We start from the raw sequence: 27271 nt of genomic DNA on the forward strand, positions 1-27271 counted from the left end.
AAGGACTGAAAAAAAATCTTATATGAAACTCTAATAATTACTATATGTCTCAGAAATAATGTAATTTTTACAGTTTCAAAGTGAAGGGATCAGTCAAAATAACAAACTCCAACCATAAAAAAAAAAATATTAATTATTTAAAAGTAAGTGTATTAATTTTAGTACCGGATAATTGTATTGTAGAAAAATTTTTCATTTAATTTATCAGCGACTTGGAGATATTTCAAATATTGTTATTCTGTTTCCTATAATTAAAGTTCTCTATAAAACTTTATTTTTAAAAAACTAATTTATTGGTTTTACGGAGCATAGAAATTGTTGTTGTTATTAATCAGCAATCCCGATTGGACTGTGGGTAGATTTTATTTTATTGAAATACTCAATTGGTAATCCAATGAATTTTCTCTGTTCAGTCCTCAAATCTTTTTCTTCTGCTACAGCTTCAGCTAATACTTTATTTTCAACAATAGCCTGATTTGAAAATTAAAAAAGTTTAAAAATAATTATAATAACAATAAAATAAAATATAACTTACATAAATTTTTGTTGAAGACAATTTTGCTTCGACTTCCTGCTCTTTAAACTTCAATCAAGTACAAATTTAACAATTTATCAGTCGTCTGTGGCTTTTATTGATCTCATAAAATTTAATTGCAATCGTCTACCCTAAAAAAAAATAATAAATATTTATATTTTATTAATATCAACATACGGTTTTGTAATCTCTGATAAATTGAGCTTCAGATTATATTCGCTCCTTTGGTTACTGAAATTTTTTTAAAAATTTCTGTCCATTTAAAATGCAATTATGTACTCGGAAAATATTTAGGCAACAAAATCTAATCAAACACTTGAATAATTAATTAATGACAGTAAAATGTTTATATATATTCTTATATTTATTACCTAAATTATACATAACATTTAATTATTCTATTTCTATTTAAATAGTAATTAATAATAAACTCCCTTAAATATCCTTGTCACACATGTTTTTTTTTTTTTTTAAATATTTTTTTGGGCCTTATTAATTTTTATAACCAAATGCCCAAAAAAGCTTTAATGGTAATAATAAAATAAAATTAATGTATTTAAGTAATCTTGTAATTATTTACAATCTTGTTTTCTTACAACTCATTTTTATAAATAAAGTTTTAATTATAAAAAAACAAAATTAACTTTAATATTTTCTCTTGTGTAAAAAAAAAAAAAGTTTAAACATAAATTTTGTTTCTGATATAAAATTTACATTTTAATTGACTGAGTTGTTTGTGTCATTATCGTCTTATCCTTATCTCCTTGCTTCATTTTATACATAATAATAATAATAATAATAATAATTATAATTATAATAATAGCAATTAATCTACGATCAAAATCAATAATCCTTTCACATTTTAAAATTAATGTCCTGTCTAATAATTTAAATTTATTTATTTTCCTGACGTACAAGTGAAGCTTGAGTCTCAATGGACGTAAATAATATTAATAAAAATAAAAGAAAAAAAAAAATGAGAAATTAATTAAAGATGAGATCGTTTTTACGAAATATTTAAACAGATTATGTCGCTGTAATTTTTAATAAATTGTCATTTGTTTTGTCAACAGCCGCAATGTGATCTGGTTTTTCTCCGCGGCTGTAACGTTCCCACATGCGTTTGTAAAGCATTTCCATTCCTAGTGCATACATTTTGCAATCAAACAATGGACTTTCTGATCTTGCTTTCCATACTTTTACTCTTATTGTCTTCAAACTGTTGAAAAAAAAATTAAATTAATTATTAACAAAAATTTTTCAAACTCTTGATTAAATGAAGCAAAAAAAAACTTACAATTCTCTGTCGGTACCCAATCGTACGGCGATATCTTGGTACTCTTGTCTGGTCCTGGCCACCAACTCCGGACATCCCAGGGTATTAAGCTGACTGGCGGCAACTCTGGAGGCCAAGGTCTCACCAGGTAACGTAACAACTGGAGTACCGGTCCAGAGAACATCCATGCTAGTGGTGTGCCCATTGCAAAGTGGAGTATCAAGACATACGTCTGCTAATTGTCCACGTCTGACGTGTTCCTCTTTAGCCGCGACATTGCTGAAGAGAATCCTGCCCGGGGCTAATCCTAATTGCTGAGCAGTGGCTTGCAAATTGGGTTCACCGACTGCGGGGAATCTCAGCAGCCATAGTACGGAATTAGGAACGTGTTTCAATATGTACGCCCACATGTGCAGCGTAAGAGGATCTATTTTGTAAAGCTGATTAAAGTTGCAATAAACAACGGCATCCTCTGGCAATCCGTACTGTTGTCTCGTAGTAATGACAATACTCTGAGGTACTTCTTCACCTGTTGCTGTTTTAGTATTGACTGGGGTTGGCGCCATTCCGTTTTGCACAACCACGCCATTGACCGACATCTGGCACTGCCCTGAAGCAATCATTGTTTCAATGGGCGTTGTTGTCGGCAACTCGGCGATCTTCATTGATATCTCAACCGGCTTGTTCTTTGAATCAGCTACCACTATCTCGCGAATCTCTTTTACCATCGTATTTTCAATCATCGGCGACAAGTCAGTGGCATTTATAACAGCAACATTGTCCGCTAGTTTACCTTTCATGTTTAATTTATCGGTGAGTATCAGCCGTTCCTTCAAGTGCGGGAACATTTGTTTGTGATCTCCAATGAAGTAAGTGTGGGGCATGTAAGCAAGTTTCTCACTGTACTGGCTCGCTAATTCAACGGGTGAAGTGACCTCGTCGGTGATCAAGTAATCCATGAAACTGGCTCCCGAAGTACCTGGGTATCCCAACCACATAACTTGGATAGGAGCCGGACGTAGAGCAAATATTTCATTTCTAGCTCCTTTTGTGTAACCGTTCATATTTACCAAGATATGGATACCGTCGTTATTAATGCGATCAGCAGCTTTTCCATTACAGGGTACCTGAGATAGATCAATAAAGTGTTCAGCTTCACGAGCGATTTTAGAACGGAAATTAGTGCCGTCATCCGTGCTCAACGCGTAGCAGAATATTTCAACGTTAGATTTATCATGTAGCCCGGGAATAGATTGCATGAGATGACTTGTCGGGTGATTACCAAAGTCTGAAGACACGTAACCAATTTTCAACCTTACCCCGGCTTCACGGGGATACTTGTAAGGCGGCTTGTGGAGAACGTGGATCTTTTCGATGCAGAGGTTGGCGTGACGGGCAGCGATCGCCTTGCGGAACTCGTGGGAAAGAGGATAGAGCATTGAGTGATGAGGATGGACACTGGGCAGCCGGTTTTTGTCCAATTGCTCGGCGACTATGGAGACGAGCTTCTTCATGCGCGCTTCGTAGTCAGTCCAGTCGCAGGCAATCTGCAAGCAGTGAGCGAGATTGCAGTACGCGTCTGGGAAATCTGGTTTGAGCTTAAGAGCTGTGCGGTATGACTGAATGGCTTCAGGAATGTTGCCCGAGTCCTTGTGGATCGAGGCGAGATTTGAGTGTGCGTCTGCGAACGCGGGATTTATCTGAATAGCGCGAGTGTAGCATTGGAGAGCACCCTGGATGTCTTGCATCTCCTTGAGGGTGTTGCCCATGTTGGAGTAGGCATCCGCGAAGGTCGGCTGGATGCGGATCGCCTCTTTGTAGTGCATGAGCGCTTCATTGAGCTTTCCCTGCTGCTGGAGGACGGAGGCCAGGTTGCTGTGCGCGGCAGCAAACTCCGGGAAGACCTCAAGGGCTTTCAGATAGAGACGAGTCGCCTCCTCGATGTAACCTTGCTCACGTTTTATGTTGGCCTGTTTGAACACGTGGTTTTTTTACTAGTTAGTTTTATTTTATTATCAGAGCACGTTTACTTGGGAATAACTTTTTGTTTTATGGCTTACCAGATTATTAAGAGAGTCTGCGTGGGTGGGACACAGACGGAGGGCTGTGTTGTAGCATTCCTCGGCTTCAACCACTTGACCTTTCTCCTTGAGTGCATTTGCAAGATTACAGTAGGCATCAGGGAAATTTGGCTGAAGCTCAATTGCACGACGGTAAGTATCAATTGCCAGATCAATGAGCCTGTTTATTAAATTATACATTTTTATTTAAACAATAAACATTTTTTTTATTATAAATACTTACCCCTGCTCATAATAAACACAAGCAAGATTTCCGTGGACGACAGCATTGTTAGGACTTAAATTTAATGCTCTTAAATATGCAGCAACAGCTCTGTAAAAAAAAAATAAAACATACATTAATTTTAATACTCGTAGGATTAAATATTAAATAAAATGTGCAGACCGATTGTGATCTGTATAAAAAATAACCGCACGCGAATGAATATTTTTTTATTGATGTTGTTTTTTATTACTCGAGTACTCAAGAGTATCAGAGCACTAAAAGCTCAAAGACTTTATCTTGTTTGAAATATCTTTGGCCATTATCGAATAGACGTTTAAATATAAAAATATCAGTGAGTTATTTTTTTTTCTTTTTCTTTTTGAGGACCTCAACGAGCTTTCAGCTATCAGTTGGGTAAAATATTAAGCTCAAGTTTTAAATCGAGTAGCGAGATTGGAATTCCAATTAAGATTGAGATTGACTTCAATACCCGAATCGTAAAAAGAAAAGTAAAATAGAATTTAATGATAATGATGAAGATTGAAAGGAGATAAATTGACAGTAAAAAAGTAGCCAGGGATTGAGAGATAAATCGAGGGACTGGGAATTGGGGATTCGGGACGACGAAAAAGTAAGAGTGTAAAACCTCTTGATCCAGGACTTAATCCAAGCAAGGCATCCAGTTGGTACAGGACTAGTGACGACGTTTTCCAACTGAAGACGTATCGAAGGTCCGTCTGACGTCGAGGGTGAAATCACCGTGTAGACAATGACACATTGGTACTCCATATCTTATCCATCTCTAATTACTTATCACTATTTATTTAAAACCCTCGCGCTTTTAATTCATTACCGGTTCCATTAATTCATTAGCTCTATTTGTTATCAGTATCGAGTTTCTTTTTTATAAAAATAAAAATATTTACGGCCGGTTATAGATTTGAAAAAAAAACCCTGTTTTTTGTTTTTTTAATTAAACTAAGTATCAGTCTTTGTTTAGTTAATAAATATTTTATTTTCTCGAATTACGCATTAGATGGCAGCTATTTCATTTTTTTTATTATTATTTTTTTTTGTTATTGGAATTTTTTTCCGTAGCTCGTATAGAAATAGTGAAATGTGTTGATTGATATTTGTTGACACGCCTGTTTACAATAACACTCGCGTATTCTCGATTCCACTTTCCCTCATTTTTTTTTTAATCAACTTTTCGAGATTAAAAGGAAATTTCTATTAATATGTACGAAATTCACTTTCAAATTTAATTAAATTTATCACTTTAAATTTACTAGTCTCTACTATTTAAAACCCAATAAATTTATAATATTTAGTAAAAAAAAATTATCAATGTCTAGTTTATTAATATTATTAATCAATAATTTATATGAAAATTTTTTTTAATAATTGATTAAACAATAAATATAAAAAAAATTCTATCTATAAAAATAAATTTGAAAAAAAATGTAATACGAAGGTAGAGATAGTTGATAGTTGAAAAGTTGCAAATCTAATTAGTTATTATTATAGAAGAAGTAAATATTAAAGGTAGAGATAAAATAGATTTTAAGGTAATAGTATATAGAAATAGAGAAACGATGTGTTCGAGGGACTACGAACTAAACTACTGGCTTTGGTTGCCGTATCACAAGTTGCGATAGGGGTATACTATAATTCCGATTGCCTAAGAGCCGGCGTCAACGTCAGAGTCGGAGTCAGCGTCGGCGTCGGCGTCGAACGCACCACCTAGTGTATCTATATATCCTCTACGTACATTCAGTCTCTTGTGGATTATACGGCATCCAAACGTGCTCTGTAGACTAAGGAATAATGCCTTAGTGCTCCTGGTCTTTTATGCCCTGACTTATACTCCGAAACTAATGCAAACTCGTGTGCTCCATTGTACTGGTGGGTTATGGAGGTGCCAGGTGATTTGTATCTACTTTCAGTGGGCTTTTACAGCCGACACGGGTAGCTGCAGATACATCCAAAGTTTACTACACACCCTCGTAATCGTTTTTTTTTCTTCTTTTTACTCCTCTCTAGTTATAGAGACAGATACTGATGGGGACTACATGATAGCACATTAGCCGTTCGTTGCTCCGTCTACTTTTACTTTGTTCCATTCTACTGCGATATTATTTCGCGGCGCCAGACGACCATTTATTATTTTTTTTTTTTGACTACTTTTTTTTATCGTTCAATTATTTATTAACAACAACTGATATTTATATCAATTGCTCCTTTATATTTGAAATCAATAGAAAAATTTCTTAAAATAAAAAATTCACATAATTTCGACAGTTACGGATATTAGGAAATACAAAAATTGAAATTTGAATAATTATGCGACTTTGTTTCTACGTTATTTTTTTTTTAAATTTATTTATTTAAAAAATTTAAATAAATTAATAGTTAGTATTTTAGTATCGATTTACCAAAAGCTTGAAAACAGGAAGCCAGCAAACGCCCATTCAACATTTGCTTGCTCATGCGCTATTTTATGTACCCCGTTCATGTATTACCACAATAACAATAATAATAATAATTATTGTTATTATTATCATTACTGATTATTTAGTTTAGCAATTAATTCAACTAAACATACTTGGAGTTTAATTTTAAATTCATAGAAACATCTAAATAATTTATTCAAATTCATTGAGTGCACTTTAAATTATTCGCGTAGTTTTGAATAAATTTATTTATTTCATTAAATTAAATTTATATTGACTGTAAAATGAGACATAAATTACATAGTTTTTTTAATCTTTCAATTAAAGTCCTTTCTTGTTTTCATTAATATAAATATCTGCAAAAACTTTGTCTATTTAATTAATAAGTCTCGTGAGTAAAAAAAAAACAAGCCAATAAAAATTAAAAAAATTCTTAGTGTTCTTACTAAAGACTTTTAATTCAACTCTATTTTTTTAAATCGTTTATTTTCTTTAAAATTAAGGCCATTCTCAGACAGTGCCCCCCACTTTTTAAAAATTTTCAATGACTTTCAACTGTCATAACCGTATTCAAATTTTATTAATTAATTAAAAAAAAATTAAAAGCTTAATTGAAAAAAGGGCAGCGTAGTCGTAATTTCGCCGATATATAGATTTAAAAAAAAATTATTTACACTTGATATCAATTAGAAGTTAAACAAAATTTGTTGAATAAGTTTCAGTAAAATCTCATGTCAATTTTATAATTCGAATTTTTAAATTTTGTTGGCTGAAATTTATTCAACAAATTTTATTTAACTCCCAATTAATATCAATCGTAAGTAATTTTTTTTAAATTCTATATCTCAACGAAATTACGACTACGTTGCACTTTTTTCAATTAAGGTTTTAATTTTTTTTTTAATTAATTAATCAAATTTGAATACGGTTATGACAGTTGAAAGTCACTGAAAATTTTTAAAAAGTGGGGGGCACCGTCTGAGAATCCCCTTAACATAAAATTTAAATTTTATATTTTATATTTATTGCTGACTAGAAATATAATTCATAAAAAAAAATGTCTCCAAGTTAAAGAAGAAACACTTTGGTAATATTATGGCACAAATAAGACAATAAAATTTTTATACTATTACATCACGAACGATATAAATGATATATACACATATCATACATAAATCAATAGACAATATAACGGTAGATACTTTTAAGTAGACAATAGCGCTTTGTCGAAAATAAATTTCCCAAATAAATAAAACACCAGTCAAAACTAAAAATAGTAGCGTAATAAAGAATTTATTTAAATGGCTAAAGACAATAGAGTGTTGAATAATGGGCACTTTTTTTTTTTTACTTTTATAGAACGGTGAATAGTTGAAGATAATTGAGAAAACTCAAGTCATCATTGGGATGAATTAGGACGTGTAACAGCTGAGCTTTATTGTAAAATAGTTTTAGACTTTTTTTTTTTCTACTTTTCCTGTTCTTTTGTATGACGACCATTTGGCCAACCGTGTAATGAAAAAAATAATAAAAGGAAGATAAAAAAATAAAGACCGATCCTTTATAGCGTCATACAGACAATGAGAGCGATAAAAGAGGAATGATTTTCTATAGATGGAGTTTGTAGAAGAAAAAAATACACATATGTGAGTGTGTGTGTGTGTGGATTCAGGATCAATTTCAAAGGATTTAATAAAAATAAAAGGACAGAAAAAGTTTTAAGGTTTCAGATCCAGAGCTAAATATAAAAGGGATTGAATAAGGTTAAAGAGCAAGCTAAAAAAGTTTAACTTTAGTCTATTTTATCTAATGGCTTTCTTTTTCTGTAATAACTTTGGACCTTTAGAAAATTTTTGGCTCTAAATAAATTATGAATTCTTTTAGGCAAACTTTCAAAACGTTTTTTTTTTTTGTCGGGTTATTTATAGAGATGAAAAAAGTAAAATACTTTAGCTTTAAAAGTACAAGAAAGAAAATGTAAGACTCGAGATTATCAACTTCAGGTTTATTTCCTGTCGTAAACAACTCGGTCGTTTTTATTTAGCACAAACTTTAAGACTGTCGTTTCGTTATTTCATCCGACCGCCGATCAAATTGTGCAAATAAAAATTATATCGAGCAGAGCTGATGAAAAAAAAAAAAAAACTAGTCGATTGATCACGTAATTCTGGAGTTACAAGATTTCCGTAGAGAGGAACATAAAAAGGTACGAATGTACGGAATTTTATTTTGCGGACGGATTTAAGTAAATTGACTTTAGTATTGCATGCGACTTGTTTATTATAGAGCTTTCTGTGTGCTAGAAAGTTTTTATTATGTTAATTCGAATTAATACAAGTGTAACGGCAGAAAATTATGCGAGTAAGCGTGTCACGCCCGAGGCGTACAATAAATTGCACTTATAATGATTTCAATTATTAATTAGCTGTGGCATTTAAATTTAAATTTAATCTGATAAAATTGTACGGTGAAAGGATTTTTTTTACTTTATTAGCATAAAATGTTTTGATTTCTTTACCCAGTAAAATAAAACTCATAAAAGTTCGTAATTTTTTTTTACTTATGACCACACGTCGGGCTAAAGAGGATCAGAGAAAATGTCTGTCGATGTATTTTTACGAAAACTGGCCTGTAACTTTTTTTCTGTTAGAGATAACTTGACACAATATTAAAGTGTTTGTTTATTGCGATGTCTTCTAGTAGAAGAAACTGCTAAAAGCCCTAAGAAAAGTTTATTTTTTAAGTTCAGCCCCATATGAGAATGGGTGAACATGTGGGAACATGGGGGAACATGGGGGAACATGGATGAAGGTGCCATGTCTATGGCATTCTGCGTAGAGAATTCCGTAACTTTGCTTCTGTTGGGAATAACCCATCACAATATAAATATTTTTTGTTCATTATAGTGGCCTTTAGTAGGAAACACCCGAAAAAGTTCTAAGAAAAATTTATTTTCTGAGTTCAGACCCATATGAGGATAAATGAGGATAAATGAAGATAAATGAGGATGAGGTAGTTCATGATTTCTTATGAAGAGTGGCCCGTAACTTTGCTCCTGTTAGGAATAACCCATTACAATAGAAACGTTTTTTGTTCATTATAGTGGCCTCTAGTAGGAAACACCCAAAAAAGTCCTAAGATAAATTTATTTTTTGAGTTCAGGCTCATATGAGGGTGGGTGGACATGGGTGGAGATGGGTGTAGATGATTCTCAATGAAGAGTGGCCTGTAACTTTGCTCCTGTTGGGAATAACTCATCACAATAGAAACGTTTTTTGTTCATTATAGTGGCCTCTAGTAGGAAACACCCAAAAAAGTCCTAAGATAAATTTATTTTTTGAGTTCAGGCCCATATGAGGGTGGGTGGACATGGGTGGAGATGGGTGTAGATGATTCTCAATGAAGAGTGGCCTGTAACTTTACTCCTGTTGTGAATAACTCATCATAATATAAACGTTTTTTGTTCATTATGAAATCCTTTAGTGGAAAAAGCCCTTTACAGTCCTCAGAAAAATTTATTTTTTGAGTTCAGGCCCATATTAGGGTGGGTGGACATGGGTGGAGATGGGTGTAGATGATTCTCTATGAAGAGTGGCCTGTAACTTTGCCTTTGTTGGGAATAACTCCACACAATTTTTTCCTTTACTTTTATATGTCTGCGTTATTATAGAAGACTTTTCGATTAAAGGTCGAAGAACTCGAAAATGTATTCACAATAACGTTTTCGAGCTCAAGGACCTCGAAAACAGCGGGAAGTTTTGAAGCTGGCTCGCAGGGTCAATCGATAGACAGATTTTTTTTTAAGCGATCTCTAAGCTACCTTGAACAATCAAGGATACCGATAATTATGATGCGGTTAGTTTGCGGTCTAAACTTTGCTCGTTTACTCCACGTTTCGTTATATTTGGACATCATAATTGCTTGTTGAGAGATACGACGTTTAACATGATAGTAATTAAATGTGAATAATTAAAATTATTTTATTATTAGATTAAACAATTAAGTACACGCTACTAATTAATAACTGATTACTTTGTTATTGGCTATTAAAAATTTTAATAACAATAATATTAAGGCCCAGAGTTACATCGAATTCTATAGAATTACTTGAAGATTGTCTTCAGCGCAATTATCTACGTCTTTGCAATTTTGATTAATTTTCCCCCAGCAGTTTAACGAAATAAAATATATTATTATTATTATTATTATTATAAATATAATAATATATGTGGAAAATATTTTTACCGAGAAACGATTTTCCACAAGAATGTACTCAATTTTTCTTATAAACGTGAGAGTTGAAAGTCAATAAAGAGGAAGAGATCGAAAGAAAATAAAATTCCTCAATAAAATATCGAAAAATTCGTTCCACTTAAAGGGGTTTATTTTTATTTTTTATTCTCGGGTAGATATTAAATAATAAATCACAGAGGAGCCTGAAGGACGTGGGGAAATAAATAATCTGCGTGAAAAAGACTACTCGAGGGTAAAGTTTAAGATTTTTAGATCAATAAAAGGGTTCAAGTAACACTTTCACTGGTGTCCACACCCTCGAGATCCTCCGATAAAAGCCAAAGAAATAAACGATAAAATAATTCACCTTCAACTCAAAGTTTTATTGTCATGAAATTATTTTTTTTATCAGTAATCTGATTATTTATTTATTTCCTCGATATAAATTTATATTTTATATTCGTCCTTGAAGCTTATCAGATAAATTGCGGAAGCCGATTAAATTGATTCATAAATTGAAATAATAATTTTACGGAAATATCGTTTATTATGATAATTATTTTATGAAAATTAATTAAAAACTTTTTTATTTTTTACTAAAGTTGAATTATTTTAAAACTCAAAACTAACTAAACTTTATACTGACGTCCAAAAATTAAATTTCAAAGTTTTAAATTAAATAAAAAAAATTAACAGTCTGTTCTTGTAAAAAATTGAATTTGAGACTTCCTAAATAGTTAATTAACTAAAAATATACGAGACTCACCGATCAAAAATTCTCGCTTCCTTGAGGACATTTCCGAGATTAATGTAAGCGTCGAGGAAATTAGGATCTAGAGCAACTGCTTTCTCAAAGTGATGAATAGCGAGCCATATTTCACCTTGTGCATTGAAAACACAACCTAGATTACTCCAGGCGACGGCAAAATCCGGCCGCGTCTCAATGGCCTTCAGGTAACAAGCCTAGAGTCAAATAAAACATAAACAAATTAGCCAAAAAAAAAACATTATTCGCGATCTTAAATACAATGGCGCGCCGCGCGTTTCGCCCGTCTCTCTATTTATATATTTTACTTTGTATAATAATAATAATAATAATAATAATAATGATAATAATAATAATAATAATAAAATATAATTTAATTGCCGCGCTGCTGCCATTGCGACGTGCTCCGACCAGTGCTCTGGATCTTTAGCAAGAAAGAATCACCTGTCGTTTCCTAAATAATTATTTTATATTATTAACTCATCAAAAGCGCTGATGGCTATTATATAAATTCTTTCTTCCTATAAATCGGAAAACACATCGCAATTTATTTAAAATTCTAACCCAGGATGTTGTTGAATGTCCTCCTAGATAAATAAATTTAATAAAATTTTTTACATTTTTAAATTTAAGTTGAAAAAAAAATATCTCAAAGAATTTATGTTCATTATTGAGTAAAAAAATTTATATGCCAAGTAAAAAAATAAATAAAAATAAATATTTAAATAATAATAATAACAATAATAAGAATAATTAATTAAATTTCCTTGAGACTTGTTTCTTCAATAATGATTCATGTCTGTTGTTAACTAGTGTCGACTTGTGTTTTATTATAAGGAAACACTGGATGTTGATGAATGTAATGAGCATAATTATTATGATTAATGAATAAGGACATTAAAACGCGCGTAAAAATTTCACAGTGTTTATTAAATTTTTGCTTAAGAGTTTCCTGAATGCGTCTGGTTTACTCTTGAGCAAACTTAACAATCTTTAATCATTTTTTAATATTTTAAATTTCATTTATAATTATTTACATTCAATTTTAATTAAATTCAAAATTAAAGACCTGTGATATTTTTGAAGGGATGCAGAAAAAAATTTAAAAAAAAGAAACAAAAAAAAATAGTACGCGCAATGCGAGAGGCGGGCTTGCATAAATACACTGTAATAAATTCCGTACCTAAAGAAGAGTAAATAAAAAAAGGGGAAATGCGGTTTGGTCGATCTCAAAGGAAAATTGGATTAAAATATAAAATTTAATTTAAATATTTATTTAATAAAGGATCTAAAGGATTTTTTTTTACACTAATAGTAGTGTTGAAAAAGAAAAAAAAATAATTAAAGAGCTGATAAAATAAAAAAGGAGTGGAGTGATAATAAATATGGATAAGATCTGGTGAGAGGGATTGAGATCGACCTTGGGATCTACATTACCTTTGGTATACCCTTTGGTAGGTTGACGGTAGGTATGGGTCGCAAGCTCTCTCATACACTAAACGTATAGACACTCTGAGGAGAGACACATTGAGTGTGTGTGTGTGTTACTGAACGAACCGGACTCTCGGTAGTGAGATTTCACCCTGATGTAGCAACCAGTATGGGATGATACCGATTGAATAGATCCAACTTCCTCTCCTAGAGTTGATAATCCCGTGACAACAACAAGACAGCTGCGTTAATGTCTCTTCAATACACTCTATCTCTCCCATCTCCTCTCTCTTAACACCCCCTTATTCTATTTATCACTTACAGATAATAACTTTATTTTTTCTTTTTTATTTGTTTACTTTTATCAATTTTTTTTCATAAATCAATTTATTTATTTTGCTAAAACTTTATTTCATAATTTTATTGCTCGAGTTTATAAATATTATTTTCTGTTAAAGAAATAAAAAAGATAAAATCATATTAATCCATTGAAAGTTCTTAAGAATCGTTTTATTGTTAAATTAAATGCAGATAACTTTCTTTTTTTTTATTGTCGCGCTCATATCATTTTGCCATAAATATATTTACAAATTAAAATATTTATTCATTTTATTATTTACAAACCAATTAATTCCTCTTTAGTAATATTAATTTTTTTAATTTTAAAAAATGATTTAATTAAATTTTGTAAATATATTTTTTAATCCGCCAGCGCCGCGCTGCTTAGACAGAATACTTGACTAAAATTTTTTTTCAATATTATAAATAATATATATAATTATTTTTAATAATAGTAACAGTAATAAATCATTTTTAAAATGTATTAAGTAATAATGATTTATTTTTAGAATTTTTAACAATAATTATTATCAATAAGAATAAATCAGTTTAATTCATGAAATTAAAATATTTTATGTTGAATCATTATTAATAATTTATTTGATATTAAATAATAATTGTCAAGTATCCTCGCGCAAATAATGCATGTGATGATAAAAAAACCTAATGAATACATATATTGCTGTACAAAAAAAAGTGATAAATTAATTTAAAATGAGAGCTAATGATGAACTTAATTATCGCGCGCATTGATCTTATTTTAGTAACATTTAATCTTTATCATTAATCATTATGTGTAAAATAAAATAAGATCAATAACAAACACATTGCACATGGAAGCATTTTAATAATTTAAAAATTTTAATTCAAATGATTCCATGTCGCGCAAATTTCCGTCTGCATGTTAAGTATTTTTATAAAATTTTTCTTCCATCTCGCACTCATCTAATAAAAAATATCCAGACGGAATTTAAAATGCCAAAGTATGAGTCTGCAATCAAAATTATAAATAGTTTTGTTTCTAATTTTTTTGAATTTCACTTTATTTATGAAAACTTGACTTATTTATTTTTTAATTTTGATAACAGACGCGCGCCGCGCAGCATAAAATCAGCCAGCATTAAAAAAAAAATTATTTAAAATATAAAAATAAAGATAGCTTTCTGCATTGAGCAATTAAATTAAAATCAAATTAAAATCGCTCTACGCATTGCTTAAGAACTTTACTGGAGGCACATGCACGTTATGTATTAGTACTCTTTAATTAAATAATAATAACAATAGTAATAATAAGTATCATGTTTTTGAAAATAAAACTAAGTAACAAAAAAAAAAAAAAGAAAATAAATTATATAAAATAAAATGAACAAAACAAAATAAAAAAACTAAGAGTACTAATTCATATTATTGTGACACGTGATAAAATTTGTTGTCTATTTTAAATTACAGTTACCTTAGCTTCATCAAGTCTTGCTAATGCTTTCAAAAGATTACCGAGATCACTGCGGACGCAATAGAGATCCTGAAAATAATAATAAAATACAATTTAATTAATTATATATTTAAATATATGTGACTGTTGAGCTGGTGTTTGTTCCCGGCAGAACTATGGATTAAATCTGGCCTGGATTACTTACTGGATTGTATTGCAAAGCAGTGACGTAAGCTTGAACGGCTTGTTCCATGTCTCCAGCAGCCACCAACGCGGCCGCCAAGTTTATATACCCATCAATAAAGTCCGGCTTTAGTCGTACCGCATGTCTGTAGTTTTCCAGAGCTTCTTGAAGTTGTCCTCGTTCCTTGTAGACGTTTCCTAAATTACTGTAAGCTTCTGCTAATAATGGATTTTGTTTTATAGCAAGACTGCTGTAGTGTGCTGATCTAAAAAAAAAGTATTAATTTAAACAATTAATTAAAACAATTTATTTATAAATCATTAACATAAATAAATAAATAAATGAATGAATATTTACTTTTCAAGTCGTCGACACTGGAAATGAATTGAAGATAATAATAATAAAACACCAGTATTATTTGTTTCTTGTCGCCATAACTGCATGCAGTGTCTCTCAGCATTTTCATAATCTCCAGATTGATATTCACGATGCGCCAACTCCAAAAGCCCTACAACAAAAATCATAACAATAAAACTTTTATTAATGACAAAATCAAAAACATGAAAAAAAATAAAAAACAAAATAAATTACTAACAATATGAATTATTAACTAATTTAAAATCAACTCCATGATTTAATTCACCTTCTTCATTATTTTTAGGAACATTTCGACCGGCATAATATTCATTACGAGGACCATCGTTGTTTTTAATAAACTGATTCAACGAAATAACGTTCGTTATTTGGGGATTCATTTTTCAGGCAAAAGTTTTATAAAATAAGTAATTATAATCTCTAAAATATTTATCAGCTCGGCTGTTCACACACGAGACTGTTAATTAGCATATGACCTGACACGCCGAATGTTATATATTTTTATATTAAGTACAACGTAGAGCTTGTAGAAAAGCAACTGCGTAATCTTTTCTTGTTACGAGTTATAACATTACCGTACAGATTTCACCCTACGTTTGAATTATATCCAAGGGAAGGGAGCACATATAGACCCACACAATGCCAAGGATAGGGGACTCGAGGTAAATGCAATGAACTAGAGGGGAATGTGGTAAAATAAACCAGGGATGTAATTACTATTTACGGGACCCGATTGTAAATTTTTGTTATTTAAATTAAATTAATTAAGTAATTAATCAATCAAGTAAATCATGTTTTTAATCAATTAACAAATATTTTAACTTGTATCATTTAATTATTTTTTGTAACAGAAAATTCTCGAGTAAATTTAAATTATCGAAAAAAAGTCAAATTGATTTAATGGTATAAATTTTTAATCTTAAATTGAAATTGATTTGTTAGATACGTCACTGCAAGCGAGGTATTGTAATGGAAATAAATGGAATGGAAGGAAACATTTTAGTTGTATAGTTTATGTGTAAAGCAGATGGTTTCTGGAATATTCCACTGGTTTATTTTTCATAAATTAAATACTATAGGCATAAAAATATACTTGGAGCAGTAGCTACTGCGTAAATTCTCACTTTCTAATTTTTTATCAAATATCCAAAATAAAATAATTTTATGGGTTCAAAGGTCAGCTTTGAGGTTTAAAATATTAACTTACATTTCTTTTAAAATTTATATAATCCATATATAATTGGAGTATAATTATAATCATTAAATTAAATAATTTTAATTAATTAGCAAATTTAATTGATTTAAATTACTCGGCTTGCGCATAGCAATCTGTATTATTGGTTTCACGTAACAAAGAAACCTGATCAATACATGTGAACACGTGTTCATTGTTAATCTACTTTTAATATAGATATATATTATACATATGTTAATTTTCCTGTCAATTTGTATCAATAAATAACTATAAATAGTAACGTCTGTATTATTTTTAATTTATGTAGTAAAGTCAAGTTGACTTTTAAATTTTTAATTTCCATTAATTAATTTAATAAACTAAAAATTAACAGTAATTATCAATATTAAAATAATATATTTAATTTAAAATACTCACCGACTGTTGACAGTTGTTGTATTTCGTTCATTTTTAATATAACACTAGCGCCTGCAATTTGCTGATGTCCCTGTTGGGCCTGAGATGCTTGCATTTTGTCTCCAATTATTTATATTATTAAATCACCCAGTGATTATTCTCGAAATAATAATTGTGACAGTAATTTCAAATCATTCGATTACAAGTTATATTGTTAATTACCCTTACTCTTATTATTTTTCTTTGTCTTTGTGGTCTTTTGTACTCAAGTCACAAGTCACTGGTTGAAAAAAAAAAAACAATTCCCGAATCTACCAGATAATCTTATTTACGTTTTGTTGCAGTGTAACCGAAACAATGGATTTAAATTGTAACGTTTAAGAGCCTCTACGTTAATAAACCGTTTAAAAAATGCGATATCATTCGCGATAAATCTACGAGATATTAAAAGACGCCATTTTTAATTGATTTGCAATCCGTGACCTGGCTGTTCGCTCTTTCTCTCTCTCTTGTCTTTTTACTCCAATCAATTGACGTACAATTTTTTATACTTCACTTGCATTTAAACTTCTGTTTAACTTCAAGACCCTCTAATTATTATTTTTCATAAAAATTATTAATTAATGGCCACTTTTATTACAAAGAAATAACCAATAAAATTTATTAAGTTGTAAATTTATATTTCAAATTTTTTTTGGGTTCGAGGTTTTAAATTCAAAATGGCGGCAACTGTCATCAAAATTATTGTATTCAATATAACTACTTATTAAAGATTAATAAAAACTAATTAAAAATGATTTATAAAATATTCATTACCCCTATTTATTAATTAATTATTTAAAATAATTGAATAAATGAAATTAACAATTTCGAATGTTAAAGCGCCATCTTGGCTGGAAATTTAAATTGACACGTGACGAAAATTAGAAGAATTAATAAATTGTTTTATAAATTTATTACTTTCCATTTAAGTCTGATTACTGTTAAATATTTTTATTAGATTTTTAAGGAGACCAATAATTAATTATGAAAAATAGCTGAATATGTATGGAAAGATTTTTGAATTTAGCGCGCCATCTAGGCTGGAAACGCAAAGCCGACTGGTCTTCCTGTTTCACAGCTTCGTACTTTGTGATCTTGAGCATTTAACAGCCGGCAGTGTACAGTTGCGTGGTTCCATTGCACGTTTTTAAATTAATTATATTTTATTTTGTTATTAATTAATTATTAATAAAAAATGGCTGATAACAAGGAGAGAACTTTCATCATGATTAAACCCGATGGTGTCCAGCGTGGACTCGTTGGTAAAATAATCCAGCGTTTTGAAGAAAAAGGCTTCAAACTCGTGGCCATGAAGATGGTTTGGGTAAGTTTTATTTAAATTAATAGTATTTGCATTAATTTATTTAAATATTCGATTCCGGTATCTTCTGATGCTTGCCCACAGTTTAAATTACTTGGAGATTTTTAAGAAATTATTTTTGCAAAAATCCCAAGGTCATCGGAACTTATCTAAAAGTGTCATGGAAGTATTGAATGTATAATTTTTTTTTTTTCAGCCCACTGAGGAGATGCTGAAACAACATTACGCTGACTTGGCTGCCAGACCATTTTTCCCCGGTCTTGTCAAATACATGAGCTCAGGCCCAGTTGTCCCAATGGTAAGCAAATGTCAAAGTTTATAAGAATCAATATAAAGTCAAAGTTCAAATTAAATATAAAAGAACGAAGCCTTAAAAGTTATATTAAATATTTGCAGGTGTGGGAAGGCCTTGACTCAGTTAAGACCGGACGCAAGATGTTGGGTGAAACCAACCCCAAGGACTCTGCACCAGGTACCATTCGTGGTGACTTCTGTATCCAGGTTGGACGCAACATCATCCACGGTTCAGATTCCGTTGAATCAGCCAAGAAAGAAATCAGTCTCTGGTTCCCAGAGGAGAAGAAAGAAGGTGTTATCGACTGGGCTTCCTGGGCCGAGAAATGGATCTACGAATAATTTTTATAAATTTATCTTCCTCTGAGATTTATTATCGTTGAATTAAAAATACTTGGCATGTTTCAAGCAATAAAGACCACTGCCTTTTAATTAAATTTTAATAAATTAATAAATAAAGATTCCATTCCTTTAAATTATCTTGTCTTAAATAATTATTTAAATTTAAATCCTTGACATTAATTACTTGAATTATTAACTTAATAAAATGTTTAATATTAATAATTAAATTTGAAATTTTTAACTCGAGTCTAATTTTAATTCAAAAATTGATGATTATTATTTATTAGAATTATTTCCAACAAAATAAATTTTAAAATCTTAAATATTCAATTTATTATACTTATTTTTAATAAATCTATTAAAATTCTTAATTAGTTGTAAAATAAAAAAAAAATTGGATAAGGAAATATTAAAATAAAAATAATAAGACAATTAAATTATATTTATAATGATGTTATAATAATTTATTCGTTGTCTTCTTGAACAGTAGTCTTTTCAGATACATATAAACCATCCAAGAACATTCGAATATCCTTATTTTTAACAGTTGTCGACTGTTGAATAAGTGCAGCTGTAAAAAATAAAATAAATAAATTTAAAAAACTTTATTATTGAGCACTTAATAAATCATCAGTAAAAGTAAGCAAATAAAAATTACCTGAACGAGAAACATCTTCCAAGGAGTTACCCTCAACAATCAACTCATCCTTTTGTTTGGTGGAGTTGGTGACTGTTACACCTGGGGCCATCTTAACGCGACGAATGTATTTTTCCCCCAAGAAATTTCTGATTTCAACGACGGAATTGTTCTCCGTAGTGACACAGTTGATGGGGAAGTGAGCGTATACTGCACGCATCTTGTACATGTATCCTTTTGTCACTCCTTTTAACATATTTTCAATATGAGAGCAGACAGTACGTACTGCTGCTAATTCCTTCTTTTTACCGAACCATTTTTCTACCTTCAAGGTTCGGGGATTAATCATCTGCAATTAAATCACCACTAATTAGTCACAACATCACTAATTAATCAAGTCACTGGTTGTAAAAATATAATGATTTATTTACTTACACGAATATCAAGCGCGAGATGTTTGAATGATCGTTTCAGTACACCCCTTGGTCCTTTGACGGTCACCATCCGAGACTTGACTGAGGCAGTCAAGCCATCAGGAATTTTAACAACTTGATTGGTCACGATCTGCTTCATTTTGCCAGCTAAATAAATAATTTGAAAATTTATTAATTAATCAATCACTTGTTGGTCTGGGACAAAACATAACCTCCAAGTTTGTTTATTTATTTATATATAAATAAATAATTTTTTAAATTAGATTGGAGTAGGTGATTTTGAAGGATATATGATGGTTTAGAAAATATTTTCATTAAAAAGAGAGTAAGTGAAGCAAGTGATGACAGATCTGATGATTTTTGGAGGTTATAAAATTATTTAAACAATTGTTACTAAGACCAATAAATTGAAATTTTTAAATATTGAATGAAAATAATAGCAACAAAAAAAGGTCAATTGATATTGTTTGATTTTAAAAATATTTTTTAGTGGAAATAAACGATTAAATTGGATAAAAATTGATGAGAAATTTAGTTACCTCCAGCACACGAGACCAAGGCAATTGGGAAAAGAGGGAGCAGACAGCGTGGAGTTGGTTCGCTGATTTTACACCCGCGGCGCGCATCTTTTAAACTTTGCTTCCATCTGTCGGTTTTTCTAAAAGTTATTTACAAAAAAATAAAGTTGATACTCATCAAATAACTTGGCAATTATATTTTAGATGCTAATTACGTGCCTCTAATTTATTTTTTAAGACCAGAAACAATATTCTAAGCGATATCGAATAATTATTAAATGTCATTTCGGTTTGTGCAAAAAAAATACAATTACGAACGTAATTTTTAAAAAATCGACGTAAAATCTCCAGTTCAATATTTATTAGCCGCAGTCTAACCGAGTATGTGATTAATTATTTAATATTTTTTAAAAAAATTACTTTTTCTGATGTGGATTAGAAAATTAAATACTTTAAACTTCAATCAATAGTATTTGATAATTAATTACATAAACGTCAGCTAATTAAAAATAAAAGAAATATCTCAATAAATTGGTCAAGTAACTAAAGTTTTTTGTCTTTATTTCACTTATTTAATTGGTAGTATAGTTATCTTTATTTGAAATTTTGTAATTCCCGCGTTACAAAGGACTTGCTTTTCTCCGTACTCGTCCATGCGGTTATATTACGTTCTTATTTCTTATACATACATTTAAACATATACATTGATAACCATATAATATATAATAAGTTTTAGCTGTCGCGTGCATTTTATTCGTGCACTTTTCATCTAACATAAGAAAAAAAAATACGTGTTTTTTCACTAATAATTATTTTTTAAAAAACTCTAAAAAATCGAAAAATTAAGTTTTCCTCATCTCCTGTTATTTTATAAATTTAATTTAATAACCAAAGTAAGTAATTTATAATTTTTTTTTTTTACACATTTTTTTTTTATCGGAAAATTTTTGATCTCAGGTAATAACCTAGATACATGCAATTTTATATTTTTAAAAATGATTGCTCCAAATTTTCTATTTTTTTTTTTTTTAAATTTTTAAATTTAATTTTCACTGATATCAACTACTAATTAAATTAAAAACCTAAAAAAAAAAATATTATTTTTACCATCCGGATTTATGTCATTGAGGTTAGAAATTTATTAATAATTATTTTTTAGTATTTAATTTAATAATAATAATAATACTTGATATTTTTTTAAAATGAAATTTCTAGTGATTGTCTTATCTCAAGGTCATTATTATTAAGTTAAAATCATTTTATTTTATAAAAGTAATTATTTATAAATGAGTAATTATTTTTTGTCATTAAATAAATAATTATATTTTATAGTTTAAAAAATGGCTACGACAGAGTCACTTGCTAAAGAAATGGATGTAGTTCAAATATTAAGACAATGGGAAGAAGACCATACGTCATCGTCATACGATCCAATACCTACACTCAAAAGATTAGCTGAAATAATTGAATCGGAGACTGAAAACTACTTCAAGATGGATCCAGACCCGTTTGATGAACGGCATCCATCACGTACTGATCCTGATTGCAATTTCGGCCACATTCTTAAAGTTTTATTTCGTAAAGATAATTTTATGACTAAGGTAAAAAATCATTTTTTATATCTTTGATTTATCAGTAAAAAAGGAAAATTCATAAAAATATATTTTTATTACAGCTTATAAATGACTATTTAAGAGATTCTTATTACTCGAGAGCAGGAATAACAGGTCGCGACGTGCGTCAATTAAATATAGCGGCATGCAGACTCATGCTGGATATACTACCAGGATTAGAAACCTCAGCAGTCTTTCAGCCAGACAACGACGGTCTTATTCACCGGCTGTTTTCATGGGCAGAAAAGAGTTCCGAGCCGCTGAGGAGCTACGCAACGGGTTTGCTAGCAGCCGCGATGGAAGTCCAAGACATAGCTACGGGTTTCCGAGAGCAGAATGCCAACTTGGTGCCGATGATGCTCCGACGTCTTCATATGCTTCAAGAAGATCGTCAATCTGTACCAGTAAACACACGTCCCTTTGCGAGTTTTGGTCACAACCGCCATAATTTCGGGGACACGGAGAACAATAGTGTGCCGGGTAAAAGAAAAGTACGCGATAAATTAGAAAATGGCGTAAAGAGTCCCAACAATTTGAGTTTTCTCAATGAAGAGCCTCACAGTGTTGACAACGAAATGCCTCCATTGAAAAAACGTAGAAGTGCCAATGATGATGAAGAACAGCTCAGCATGACACCTATCAAGACAAGTGATTATCAAGAAATGATGTCACCACCATTATCGATACCTAATACACCAAACTCACTCTCCACAAATCAAGTAACACCATCAAAGACACCAAATCGTGCTACACCACCACGAAATTTGACAGCTGCCCGTTCAAGTGCCACTCGTAATCTTACTCACAGTGTCAGCACTCCGTCGATGCTTCTAGAAGGTAATTCAAATTCTTCATGGGCAGAAATGGAATCATATGTAATAGGAAATATTCAAATGTATCCACCAACATTAGCGACTCAGCAGATGCTTATTTTACGTTATCTAACACCTATGGGAGAATATCAAGAGTTTTTGGTTCATGTGTTTGAGCAAAATGCTCTGGAACTTATTCTTAAATATATAAATGTCCGTGAGACTAAAGACAGTCGTTTAGCATTTGAAGCACTAAAGTATCTGGCTTCACTGTTGTGTCACAAAAAATTCTCAATTGAATTTCTGGCAGCTAATGGTCTAGACAAACTGCTGGATGTGCCAAGGCCCAGTGTAGCTGCGACAGGTGTTTCAATATGCCTTTACTATTTAGCTTATTGTGAGGACGCGCTGGAACGAGTGTGCCAGAAGTCAAACGTGATAATTTCAAATTTAGTGACTTACGCGCTCTGGCTGCTGGAACGCAGCCATGACTCTGGTAGATGTCACGCTACCATGTTCTTCGGTTGTTCTTTTCCTTTTAAAGTTATTCTTGAAGAATTTGATGCTCAAGACGGTCTGCGTAAGCTCTTTAACGTCATCTCTACCCTACCAATCCTCAATATTGAGGACGAATCGTCTATCAACGATGACGAAGAGTGTGCGTCCCGTCAAATAGTCCGTCACGTCGCCGTGGCTCTGAAGAAATATATCGAGGCGCACTTGTATCTCAAAGCAGAGCAACTTCAGCGAGTGGAGAATGCTCGCACAGAGGTCGAGCCCTATCAGCCACTGCTGCCACATAAACCTTGTAAATTTAAAAATGAAGAAGAGGTACAGGAGAAAGTTGAGTTGCTACAAAAACTGATGAACGTACGTGCTCACTGGCCGCCAGTTGAAAAACTCTATGAACTAGGTTCCATAACTTTGTTATTACAAATAATAGCATTTTCACGTGACTGGATTTACAGTAATCGCGCGTATATGACATCAAGCGCTGAAACTGTTCGTTCGTGTCTTGATGTTATTGCGGTGTGTACTGTGGTGCCAAAAGTAATGCTACTGCTGTGTGATCGTGTTGATATGCAAGACCCCTCAATGACAATGCCAATAAACGTACTACTTGCTGCAGCTGAGGGTGATATAATTCCTGACGCAGAAGTTCAACGTGCGGCTTTACGTACAATCGTTAATTGTGTATGTGCTCCAATTCATAGAGTATCGGGTACAGTAGGACGTTACTCGGTTACTGGATCAGCTAAAAAGAAAACAAATGTCTACAATGGCGAAGAATTGATCCAAAAAGTCTGGTCGAGTGTTAGATCCAACAATGGTATCATGTTTCTGCTTCAACTGATGACAGTCAAGACACCTATCACTGACGCTGACAGTATCCGTGCTTTGGCTTGTCGTGCACTAGCTGGCTTAGCACGCAGCGAAAAGGTTCGTCAAATTATTAGTAAACTGTCAATGTTTACCGATGGACAGCTTCAATTGTTGATGAAAAATCCAATTCACAATGAAAAACGTCAGGAGCACGTTATGTTCCAAAAATACGCATTAGAATTAATCGAACGAGTCTCAGGTAAAGCTAAACCCACTGGCGCCGAGTATGAAATATCTTTAGCAAGTTTACACCGTGCAAATATTATTGCACAGACACGAATACAGTACGACAGACAGCAATTAAATCAATTAATTTATCAGCATTTAGTGTCCGAAGGATTGGATCGCGTGGCAACGGAACTTCAGCGTGCGGTTAATTTAGACACTCACGCAATAATGAAACCCGTTACTTCGTATCAGCCATTTACGTACAGCAGTCCTGCGCCATCAGTGGTAACCCGTCCAGGATTTTCACCCGTTCCACCGGTATATATTTACAACACCAGTCGTAACAACCAACGTGACACTTTTAATCGGTCAAATAACATGCAAACTCCTCCGTCATCATCACGTTTTATCTCACATACTGCCAGTACACCGACAACTCCAGGTGTTCGTATGAAATTATCCGACAGTCTCAGTAATCAGACACCAATTGCCACTAATCAGCCAATAAAACTCCAAATAAATCAAAAGAAACATCAACAAGATAAAAATAATTCTTCAATGACACTATGCCAGTCATTACAAACACCCTCAAGCAGATCTCTACAGAAACAAACTTCACGAGATCCTGGAGCTGTTGTAAGTGGATCAGAATTACCTATAACATCATTGACGTCACCATCAATTACCTTGGACTCAATAATAACTGAGTACCTGACGAATCAACACGCGCTCTGCAAAAACCCCATGGTGACTTGTCCCAAGTTCAACCTCTTCCAGCCACACAAGTGTCCCGATCCACGACCCAAGAGTTCAGCAGCAACAAATATTACCGTACGCGCAACACGCAGACAATTTGGTATAGACGACAGGCGTCTCGATCGACGGTATATCTACAGCAGATTCTGTCCAGTAAAAACATTTCGTCCCACCGATGTCGAGGGTACCTTCACATGCTGCACATTTTCCCCAGACCAGCAATCTCTCATGATCGGTACCTACCCTGGGGACGTTAAAATATTCAACGTTCACACGGGGATCGAAGAAGCCTCGTATCAGTGCCACGAGACGTATGTTTACCATATGGAGTGCAATAAACGCGGTGATTTATTACTTACTTCGACTGCCTGGAGACGACCCACGTCCGCTTTATGGAGCATCGGCGTTTTCTTTGATATGAAAATGCCATTCGAAGCCGAGGATTACGTCGAGTTCAGTAAATCACAGGACAAAATAATCGGTACTCAAAATGAAAACGCAACAATATACGATATTGCAACGGGTAAATTAATTAGCACATTGACACCATCGATATCATCAAACAGGTACACTAAAAATCGTGCAACCTTCAGTATGAATGACGAGTTAGTTCTCAGTGACGGTATACTCTGGGATGTTAACTCTGGGAAAGAGATCCACAAGTTTGATAAATTAAATCAAGCATTGAATGGAGTTTTTCATCCAAATGGTACTGAAGTTGTTGCAAATACTGAAGTTTGGGATCTAAGAACATTCCATTTGCTCAATACTGTCCCGTCATTGGATCAGATGAAAGTTGTTTTCTCTCCAATAAATCATGTCATCTATGCGTCATTATTTGAGGTAGACCCTGATGATGAATCTAGTTACGTAACGTCTTTTAAAACTCTAGATGCGTTAGATTACTCCAACATCGCGACCTACGATGTAAAGAGAGGAATTTACAGTCTCGCTTGCAATAAATACGATACGCAGATAGCCATAGTCGAGAATCAGGGGGACTTTGACAATGTCCAGGAGTCTTCCGTCAGACTTTACGATGTCGGTAGACGACGTGATGATGAAGATGAAGCTGACGAAGACGACGATGAAGAAGATTTAGATGCCAGCGACGACGATGTCTCAAACTCTGGTTCCGATGACAACAACGCCGATGGTAATTATATATTTATTTTAATTTATATTTATTAACTCAAAAACTTATATTTACTGTGAATCTATTGTTGAAAATTAATAGTTTCTTTTTGACGTCTCTTAGATGCCGATAATGCCGATCAAGCCGGTGACGACAACGCGGATGATCAGAATCTAAATGACGGCGAGGACAATGACGACGAGGATGACGATGATGACGACGACGACGACGACGACGATGATGACGACGATAGTCTCGATGGACATCATTCACCCAACGAGAGCGTCGACTATGATTCCAACTCGCCCGACTACTCGCTCTCCGATATCGATGATTTTGAAATTCTTTACCCGTAATTTGGTTGTGATCTTGCCAATAATAATTATTTCTTAAGTCGAAACTCTTTCAATTACTGATTATTATTTTTTTTATCGATATTTAAATTCAAATTCACGTGCGTTGAACGCAAGTTTATGCAGATGGTTTTTTTTTTTTACGATAAAAAAATTTTTTTTTGTTTTCATGTGAAAATGTATAAATGAGTAAACTTTTTGCTATTGTATGTATGCCGAGTAAATACAAGATTTTAAAAATAGGAATATTATACACTTATATTATTATTATTATTATTAATTAATTATTAGTAATTATAATTAATATTATTATAATAATAATTATTGTAAGATAAGTTACTATGAGTAGATGAAAAGATATAAATAATAAAACGTAAGATCGATTATTGATGTAAATGAATAAAAATTTAAAAAACTTGTAAATACATAAATTTTTTCAATTAACCTGTTTGCTTAATTTATAATTTTCGCGGGAATTTCAAATTTTGAATTCCGACCAGTGGGACTCGTGCGTCGGTCGGTAACCAAGCAACGAATAACCATAGGGTTATTATCATTATTG

The 27271-nt window shown here is 32.1% G+C and overlaps 4 protein-coding genes across 7 annotated transcripts; 2 read left to right on the forward strand and 2 right to left on the reverse strand.

Moving 5' to 3' along the window:
- Positions 1 to 880: 880 nt before the first annotated feature.
- LOC130673762 (UDP-N-acetylglucosamine--peptide N-acetylglucosaminyltransferase 110 kDa subunit) lies at positions 881 to 17405 on the reverse strand. Of its 3 annotated transcripts, none has more exons than XM_057478939.1 (9): positions 16923 to 17405; positions 15293 to 15443; positions 14957 to 15200; positions 14773 to 14841; positions 11550 to 11746; positions 4116 to 4205; positions 3872 to 4052; positions 1833 to 3781; positions 881 to 1754 (listed from the first exon to the last, which is right to left on the reverse strand). In XM_057478939.1, exons 1-9 carry the CDS (start codon positions 17014 to 17016, stop codon positions 1562 to 1564), a joined length of 3168 nt encoding a protein of 1055 aa, XP_057334922.1. In that variant the 5' UTR covers positions 17017 to 17405; the 3' UTR covers positions 881 to 1561. The 3 variants fall into 3 exon arrangements, with proteins under 3 accessions (XP_057334922.1, XP_057334921.1, XP_057334923.1); XM_057478938.1 differs by lacking the exon at positions 16923 to 17405 and adding an exon at positions 15531 to 15895; XM_057478940.1 differs by lacking the exons at positions 11550 to 11746; positions 14773 to 14841; positions 14957 to 15200; positions 15293 to 15443; positions 16923 to 17405 and adding an exon at positions 4744 to 5362.
- Positions 17406 to 18018: 613 nt separating this feature from the next.
- Positions 18019 to 19034, forward strand: LOC130673764 (nucleoside diphosphate kinase). Its single transcript, XM_057478942.1, has 3 exons — positions 18019 to 18267; positions 18461 to 18562; positions 18661 to 19034. The coding sequence occupies exons 1-3, from the start codon at positions 18139 to 18141 to the stop codon at positions 18898 to 18900; spliced, it is 471 nt and encodes a 156-aa protein (XP_057334925.1). The 5' UTR covers positions 18019 to 18138; the 3' UTR covers positions 18901 to 19034.
- Positions 19035 to 19337: 303 nt separating this feature from the next.
- On the reverse strand, positions 19338 to 20630 carry LOC130673763 (60S ribosomal protein L9). Its single transcript, XM_057478941.1, has 4 exons — positions 20511 to 20630; positions 19973 to 20118; positions 19559 to 19886; positions 19338 to 19471 (listed from the first exon to the last, which is right to left on the reverse strand). Exons 2-4 carry the CDS (start codon positions 20108 to 20110, stop codon positions 19365 to 19367), a joined length of 573 nt encoding a protein of 190 aa, XP_057334924.1. The 5' UTR covers positions 20111 to 20118; positions 20511 to 20630; the 3' UTR covers positions 19338 to 19364.
- A 595-nt stretch (positions 20631 to 21225) lies between these two features.
- On the forward strand, positions 21226 to 26849 carry LOC130673520 (DDB1- and CUL4-associated factor 1). Of its 2 annotated transcripts, none has more exons than XM_057478541.1 (4): positions 21226 to 21382; positions 21822 to 22090; positions 22165 to 26377; positions 26480 to 26849. In XM_057478541.1, exons 2-4 carry the CDS (start codon positions 21830 to 21832, stop codon positions 26710 to 26712), a joined length of 4707 nt encoding a protein of 1568 aa, XP_057334524.1. In that variant the 5' UTR covers positions 21226 to 21382; positions 21822 to 21829; the 3' UTR covers positions 26713 to 26849. The 2 variants fall into 2 exon arrangements, with proteins under 2 accessions (XP_057334524.1, XP_057334525.1); XM_057478542.1 differs by having other exon boundaries at positions 26459 to 26598.
- Positions 26850 to 27271: the final 422 nt, after the last annotated feature.

Source organism: Microplitis mediator, chromosome 8, assembly GCF_029852145.1.
Source record: "Microplitis mediator isolate UGA2020A chromosome 8, iyMicMedi2.1, whole genome shotgun sequence".
Lineage (NCBI taxonomy): Eukaryota > Metazoa > Arthropoda > Insecta > Hymenoptera > Braconidae > Microplitis > Microplitis mediator.